The 8798-nt window shown below is 41.1% G+C and overlaps 1 protein-coding gene across 1 annotated transcript; it reads right to left on the bottom strand.

Annotated features, from left to right (window-relative positions):
• Nucleotides 1-524: 524 nt before the first annotated feature.
• Nucleotides 525-7787, bottom strand: LOC119477075 (alpha-N-acetylgalactosaminidase-like). Its single transcript, XM_037750928.1, has 9 exons — nt 7516-7787; nt 6803-6959; nt 5548-5688; nt 4218-4429; nt 4040-4134; nt 3698-3859; nt 3317-3514; nt 2999-3139; nt 525-1506 (listed from the first exon to the last, which is right to left on the bottom strand). Exons 2-9 carry the CDS (start codon nt 6955-6957, stop codon nt 1306-1308), a joined length of 1305 nt encoding a protein of 434 aa, XP_037606856.1. The 5' UTR covers nt 6958-6959; nt 7516-7787; the 3' UTR covers nt 525-1305.
• Between the last annotated feature and the right edge of the window lie 1011 nt (nt 7788-8798).

The raw sequence follows: 8798 nt of genomic DNA, 5'->3' as shown, positions 1-8798 counted from the left end.
AAACAGAATCTATAATTGTATGCTGATTAATGATAAATGTGTCCGAAACAGAACCACAACTTAAAAGTCGAGACTTGCTTTGAGATTGGGATGTGAAAGCTAAAAGTGAATAACAGCCTATTACCATTTTAGGAAACTATGAACCTGGAAAGTTAATAGAAGCTGAACTGAAACCATGTAGGTCACATCCTACTCAACGGATGTGTGGTGCAAAAACACAGCACTCTCCGGCTGAAAGTGCAGTATGTCTGTGTGAACTGTATGTGCCTCAACTGTCTCTGAAGTAGACTCAACAGGATCCGTCTGTGTTATTGGGCCTTTTATTGCCAGGTTTTTGGGTTAAGGCCATCCAGTAAAACATGCATTTGTCTGTAGTGTTACATCTTCATCAACATCTTCTTGCAAGAGTCCATTTATTTTATTAAAAAGTCTAAAGAACAAAAGTGATTTTTAGTCCGATGAGGTAATTCTACATCAAGATGAGCACTGCTGCACCTAAACATAATGAAACACAAACCTTTACCTGATGGATGGAGAGCAAATTATTTATTTCAGTGAAGACAAAAAAACTGCATAATTCACAGAATAATTTCTTATAAAAATGTTCTTCATTTCCTAAACACACGTTCATTACTATCATAACTAGTGCAACATCCAGATCTTGACAGGCTAAAACGATTCTCCTTTAAAAGCACAATTTAAATGTAAACATTCAGAAAAAAAATCCTTTAAATCATCCTTCTTTGTGCATTTTGGAACAGCTTAAGACTACCGACTACTTCCTTAAAAGAAATGTTTCAATAAGAGCAGCGGAGACTTATGAGTCGTAGTGCTGATCTACAGTCAGTTTGTCAGCTTTGGCAATCTCAGAGATAATAGAGATAATCATCAGTTCTCATGCTCTGTGAAGCACAGAAACACTTTACATGTGTCCAAAATCACTGCTTTTCTCACCATCATATGAAGTGTGCTTTGCTTTGGACCTTTTCGCCTGATCAGTATTAAAACTGCAAGAGCAGAATTTGAGAAAAAGAATCAAGTGAAGAATTTTAGATTATCCAGATGCAAAATTGCTGCCCCTGAGCTTAAAGTGATTTCCTTACTTGGAATAGATATTGCCTTTTAAGATGACATAATTTATTGGCATTCATTGGCACGTCACCGTTAAGTGGTTCTTAAGAAGTCCTTTGAGCACCTAACGATGTACGTGTGAGGTCTTGTCAGTAAACGCTTCATCAAGAGCCACCGCACTGAGGCAGAAGCAGTGCTGTGATTATTTCGTGATAAAGTTCAATCAGTGAGCGATCAGAGGAAGTCACGAGGAATGGCGTTCTCATCATTATCCAAGGCAGATCCCTGGAGTCTGCCGTTTCTATAGAACTGGCGGAGGTTCAGTTTGGCGGGTGCGGACACATACCACATGACCACACCTGTGGGGTTCACTGACACCACAAAGTCAGTGGAGTCTTTCAGCATCGCGGTCTTCTCAGTGAAGACATCATAGATCTGAGGTGGAGTAAAAGAGAAAAAAGTGATTCTCCTGCCATACTCATGCCTAACTGGTTAGCAAACTCCAATATAAAAACAGGTAGTGCCGGACTCCGGCTGTCTGAGGGGCAAACAAATAAAAAGGGCACCAGCTGCAAGCAGTGGGGCACCAGCGCACAGAAGGTTTTACATAATGTAAGGCAGCATGTTAAGGTCATCCTAGAGGGTAGTTCATCACACTTTCTCCACTGGAAAGGGCACCCTATAGGGCACTTTATCATGTTTTCTCCACTGGAAGGGCACCCTAGAGGGCTCTTTATCATGTTTTATCTACCATAGGGGTTATCCAAGAGGGCGCTTTTGCCCTCCCCCCTATTAATCATGTGTGTCCAGTGGATCAACACCGAAGTAAAAGTGCAGCAAATTAATTCAGCACATAGATACAGTAATTAAGACATTAGGAGTAGTAGTCTCAGTGAGATTTAGATCTGTTCTTCAAAAGAGACCTGAGAACAAGAAACATTCATAATCAGACAACCGGCATACAGGTTACCTGGTACCGTAGTGATTGAATCATGTACTAGTTAGATCATTTAAATGAGAGAAAAGATTGAGGTAGTTTGGAAGTTTTGACAGCAGAGCTTTACAGAAGAATTTCATGAGATGATTATTCCTTCTTTTAAGTAAGGTCCAAGTCCATGCAACCTTGAGATACAGAAAGCAACGATGGGTAGTGATAAAGCTTTATGCGCTATGATAAACAAGTTCAGCCGCTAAAGTAAAGTAATGATGGGGCAACGTGAGAGTACAGTACAGAAATCAAGTGCAGACATTGAAGTTGACTGAACAAAACGTTTACAGTTTAGAACAGACAGATAATCGGTGACCGCTGCTCTGCACTGCTCTCTGGTTACAACTGATAACACCGTCCCACCCGACGGCGTCGTTGCAGAAGCGTAGCACCCCACCCTCCGGTTCCCCCTCAGGTAAACACCGTTAGCTCTGTCAGGACTTTCGCCGTTTTTGCCGTGTTTAGTGCTGTTAGCACCATTAACTGCAGCTAACCGTCGCCATGTTGAGAGCCATTTAGAGGCAATAGAAATGCTCCCAATCCCGTATTAAGCATCTTTAAAACAAGTCTATGAATAAGAAGTGATAATAAGAAAGCATCAAAGATCAGGTTGAGGTGGAACCTGGGAGCGTATGAAAGTGTATCATCTGCATAAAAATTGACTTTGAAGTGCTGATTAGGAAGAATAATTATTTCTGTATAATTTAAATAGCAATGGACCCCATTACTGATGGTAAGAGGGCTTGATTCCTGTGGTTATAGTAAATTCAGAGGCGCTTCAAGTGTAACACAATCGTTGGAGATGGCAATGGCCGGATGAGTGGGCACAACAGACAAGGGAGGATAGAGATATCGATTGAGGAGACGAGAGTGGACCAGAGATGATACATTGCCTGCCTGAATGTAAAAAGACTGTCTAGAAGACTTTTAAAGACATACCTTGTAGCTGCCGGTGGTGTAGTTGAATTTGCTGAGGCTAGTCTGGTAGCGGTAGGGCATGTCAGTACGACGACTGAAGAATACCAATGCACTCGCATTGTTAGACAGAGGGCGCCGGAACACTTCAATGCCATTCTTCTCCTGGCAGAAAGAAATGGACGAGAAAATGAGAATAATGAATGACACAAAGACTGAGAAGACATGCATATGTGAGCAACGGAGGATAGAAAAGAGTTAAACACAGAAGTCAAAACTCTAACCAGCTAATTTCTGGGGTTTTTTTTCATCTTGATTACAATCCATGCAAAGGTGTGTCACCTTTACAATGCGCCTTCCCTGGATGCCCATGGGGTCCTGGTTGATGCCGATGGCCACTTTGTTCTGCAGGATGCTGCGGGCCCCGCTGCTGATGGTGCGCAGGTCATTGGACATGAAGAGAGGTGCAGCCATAATCGCCCACAGAGCCATCTGAGACCGAGACTGTTCCATGCTGAGGCCAAAGTCGCCAGCAATCAGCTGTGGAGGTCCAAATCACACAATCAAGGAAGTTGAAATAATATTTCATACCTGTAGCACTTTTTTAACTAACTGTAGGGCTTTTTATTTAACTTGTACCATTGGTGCTTCATAACCTCATTGAAAGACCATATAGTAAATAGTAAACAGTAAATATGTGAATATAATGTCAGTTGAACAGACCATATCAGGGTCGTTCCACTTTCCAGGTCCAGCTGCAGGTATCAGGACATCCTGGTTTTCAAAGAACCAGTCACTAATGCTCAGGACACTGGCCCAAGAGTCCTGAATGTCGCCATAGTTACGCCACAGGTTGCAGATCTCTCCCAACTGAGTGTAGTTTACCTGAAAACATAAATCAGTTTCACAACAAAGTAAAAATATAAACTGTGGATTTAAAGTATTAGAACAAAGTCCTCACAACAGAGTCTACTTCCACTGACTTTCAATGACATGAATTATGTAACACTGTCAGGCCTAAAGCTCTAGGTGGATGATATGAACTTTGAGACATCCTGATTATACCTTAGGTGGCAGGCCACCCTGGTAGGCAGGCCAACTGCAGGAGTAGCCGATGGGACGGCCCGTAGCATTTAAAGCCTTTGACATGAGAGGGTAACCTGTCCAAGAGAAGAAGTGGAGTTAAATCAAGTCAGCAACATCTCAACAACCACAATGTAAAAGTTGCTTCGTCCTTTCTTACCCTGCTCTTGCTCTGTGGCATTAGAATAACAGCCGTCAAATTTAAACATGTCCACCTCCCAGTCGGCGAAGGTCTGAGCGTCGAGCTCGATCTTGTCCAGTGTTGTGCCGGGGTAGCCCCCGCAGGTGTGTGTACCCATGTCTCCGTAGATGCCCAGCTTGAGACCCCTGTCGTGCAAGTAGCGCGACAGTTTAAGGATGCCTCCTGGGAACCTGAGGGAGAGTGAGGAAACGGTTGTAATGTTAGACCAAAGTGCACACTGCAAAGACGTACAATTCATGAAATCAAGGCACAGTCTCGGGCACTCCTTTTTTGCTGTGTCCTGAAAATACATAAAATTAGCATAGAATGATGCTACTACAATGTATAAAATCTTACTAAAAACTTTGTGAATAGTTACACCTCCACCACAGACTATATTTAAGAAGTGGACGCAGTCACCATGACGTCACCTATTGGTTTGTGGACTGCAGTTTGGTTGGATCTAAGTACAACCGAAGGCTGAAAAAGACATTTTCAGGTGACCAAAAATGTTACAATTAACTTCCATGAACTGAAAACACACTGTGAAATGGTTAAAGTTGTAAGACAAAAACACAGACAACTCCCAGACCGGACCACGCCGTGGTAGCGACCTGTCAATCACAAGGTAGCCACGCCCTAAAGGATACCCTGCGTTATGGTCTATTTGACTCTAGACTTGAAACTAGCGATTGAGACCATAAACTCATGTTTACAATGTTTACTGAGGTAATAAATCAAGTGAGAAGTAGGGTCATTTTCTCATAGACTTCTATACAATCAGACTTCTTTTTGCAACCAGAGGAGTCGCCCCCTGCTGGCTATTAGAAAGAATGCAAGTTGAAGGCACTTCCGCAAAATTGGCTTCACTTCTGAGACCCAGAGGTTGTCCACTGGCCTCGACTGATACATATAGTATACCGTGCGTTGGCACTCAAGTAGTGAAACTCTGAATCAGAAACGCTATGGTTGTTTATCTAAGATAATAACCATAGTGTGATTTTTTTTGTGTGCTTGGATTTGTTCATCGCTCTTCTCACTTCCAAGTTATCATAATACTTATGCTGATGCTGCATGTAATAATATACACGTGACCACATACACAAGTGAAACTACTGACTGCTAATGTTTTTTGTCAGTCATATGATTGCATGACTGTCACATTGTCACATCACCTTTAACGGTTTTATTGGTTTAGAAGTTACATATTAATGTTTGCACTGAGGAACAACCCCTTCTGTGTGTGTGTGTGTGTGTGTGTGTGTGTGTGTGTATGTGTGTCAGCATACAGTATATACAGCACCCTTACCTTTTCGGGTCAGCCTGTAGCCGTCCCTTCTCGTCTCTCTTCATGGAGGACCAGCAGTCATCTATGTTCACATAAACGTAGCCAAGTTCTCTCCAGCCGTCCTCTGCCAGCCTGTCTGCCATGTCGATGAACAGATTCTCACTGGAGGAAAAGACAGACATGTCTCATTAGAAGGTGGAACAGAGCCAACATATCTGATAAGCAAATATGTAAACCTGGAACTCGTTATAAAGCTCCATAAAGCATAGGGGAACTGCAGACTCAGGAATTGTCTATAGGTTTATTGCTACGAGTGACCTCTTTCACAGTGCCACATTGTTTTCACATTCTCATTTGATTATAGACACTTTAACAAATGTCTCTGTAGCATTCAACTTGATTTTTTATAGTATGTGAAGGTATTTGTTGAATGAGGTGTTTAGTTTAAGAGTGCTCCTTACTGTAATGGTAACAGGAAGAGGTTAAAAAGCAAAAACATTTTTGGCAATCGAGTCTTGAGCTCTCTCACAAAAAAGGATGCTGGATTTAACAAAGTAGATATAACAACACCTAAAGGCCTTTATTACAAACTCTAAGAAAAAAAACTGTTGACCAATTACAAATGCACATTTGCACATTTTGATTTCCGCAAAACTAGTTTGGTTCCCAGAGCTCCACACCCATTCTTAAGTAACTAAAATATTTTTGTAGTTAATTAGCACACCTGTAGCATTACTCACAAAACTATTCCTCTGATTGGCTGGCAGTAATGTTGGCCCACGCCCTTCATTTCAAACCTGATTCAGAGCCTGAATTGAAAAAGTTAAGCCGGGTTTCCCCCTGGAACTACTATTCAAGGAAGTAAAAGGTTCCTTCAGACAACTGTTATCTGTGTTTCCATAAAGGTCTAAAGACCAGCAAAGATTAGGCAAACTTGTCCGCTGACGTATGAAAAAGCAACATGACAAAACCTTACAAACTCCAACCCAAAGGTTCCAGTACTTTCAGAAAGTACTACCCCACGACCAGGGCCTTTTTGGGAGGGAAGAAAAGGCCCAGGAACTTAATTTAGACCCTGTCCTGCGGTGGAAACGTGGCTTTAGATACTGAATATGGTTATTTTTTCCAGTTGTGACGCCACATGAAGGGCGAGTTCAGATTTGGCTTGTTCGAATGATGCAATTTCATCATTTGAAAAAGGTGGTGACACCTGCTGCTTTTTTTAAAGAGGCTCTAGTGAGATCACAGAGTGTCATATTCATTTATGTTGGCTTGCCTGATGCAGTTCTTGGGGTCGTGCTCACAGTCAATGTCACAGCGGAATCGTTCCCACGCCAACCAGCCCATGGGAGGCGTCCTCATCACTCCATTGTCGAGGGCGAAGGTGGCCGCAGAGAGCGCAGAGACAAACAGAAGCACCGCCAAATGCATTCCTGCAGAGGAAAAGGAAACACAATGTAAGTGCTGTATGATGGATGAGATCACGGTTCAGGTGTTTCAGACTGTGCACAACAATACTGTCAGTACATCTTCACTGTGAGTCAGTGTGGTCATAACAACTGAAGGGCATCACACACACACACACACACACACATACATACATACACCCCCTGGGCATCACCTGACTGGGTGTGACTGTGGCTGAAAGAAGCATCCTGCCAGGTGACTTCTCCCATATAGTACTCAAGTTGAATCAGATCACAGTGCTTATTACAAAAGGACATTAACATGGCAGATAGAATACATGTAGAAATAAACAATCTCAACATAAATTATCTTTTTTCTTTTACTGTAAGATGTACAGTATATGTTGATACCTGACACTGACTTTTCTATTACTATTTCTATTTCTTTACTTATTATTACTATTAAGCTGTGCTCAATATTTGACAAAATAACTTATTTATCATAAAAAAAAATGGGATACAAATACATTGCTTGCTGGTATACATTCATATAATTAACATCGTGAAAAGATAAGTTACTTACTGAGATTCAGTGACTTGCTCTCAGGAAGGAAGACGGATGAGGATGCGCTCAAGTCCTCAACTCCAAATCTCTGCTCTTATCTCGTTCTTCCTCCTCTTCTTCCTCTACTCCTACTTCTTCTTCTTCTTCTTCTTCTTCTTCTAGTTCTTGTGTCTTACTTCACTCCACTCAGACCTTTCAACAAACCCCGTGATAAACAACGTCTCCGACCGAGTGTAAAGAAATAAGGTGAGCCGGGGCTCCAATGGGAAAGGAAACGACAGTCATGTGACACTGCTGAGTCAGCTGACTGCAGAGCAGGGGCCGCGTCCCATTATTGTTTGTGTTTACTCGCCTCAGTCACTTCCCTTCAATCAGTCCTTTCCCTACTTTGTCCTTTGCAAATAACTTTCCATTACAAAAAGGAGTGATTAAAAAGCTGCATTTGCATTTATCGTGGTTTTCAAAAAAAGAAACTGTGGTACTACTTTCTGATAAGGCACCGTTTCTAAAGGGTTTATAAACTGTATGGCATTATTATTTCCTTCCTGCAGCTGTCAGACTCCACAACCAGCACTGCTCCCAGTAGACCACTTACACACCAAAAAACTGACAATAACCTGATATTTTCAGGTGGAATTTCATTCATTCATTCATTCATTGTCATGGTGCAATATCATTTTCCACTTGTGCAATTTTGTTAATAGTCTGTTTATTGTCTATACTGTATATACTGCTCCTATTTTTATACTTCCTTCTATTTAAATGGTTCATATTTTGTTACACTTTGTTTAGCTCTTTTTTACTGTGTTAGCTGATGCATCTTGTTTTTTGCACTATCCCCTTTGCTGCTGTACACTGCAAATGTCCCCACTGCGGGACTAATAAAGGAATATCTTATCTTATCTTATCTTATCTTAAAGGTTTTTATTTATCATTGTTGTAGGTATATGGTACGACGGTACGACGGAGAATTAGGGCCACATTGAGGAAAATAAATAAATAGGAGATTTCGAGAATAAAGTCATAATATTACGGAAATAAAGTCATAGGTTTACAAGAAAAAAGTCGTAATATTATAAAGTAGTAATTTTACGTGTTATTTTCTTTTTTTCTCGTAAAGTTATGATTTTATTCTCTTAATATTACAACTTCTTTTCTCGCAAAGTTACGACTTTATTCTCGTAATATTATGACTTTATTCTCGTTATATTACGACTTATTTTCTCGCAAAGTTACGACTTGGTTCTCGTAATATTACGACTTCTTTTCACGCAAAGTTATGACTTTATTCTCGTAATATT

Source organism: Sebastes umbrosus, chromosome 18, assembly GCF_015220745.1.
Source record: "Sebastes umbrosus isolate fSebUmb1 chromosome 18, fSebUmb1.pri, whole genome shotgun sequence".
Classification (NCBI taxonomy): Eukaryota; Metazoa; Chordata; class Actinopteri; order Perciformes; family Sebastidae; genus Sebastes; species Sebastes umbrosus.
The sequence above is the reverse complement of the archived record's forward strand: the minus strand, read 5'-3'. Positions and strand labels throughout refer to the sequence as shown.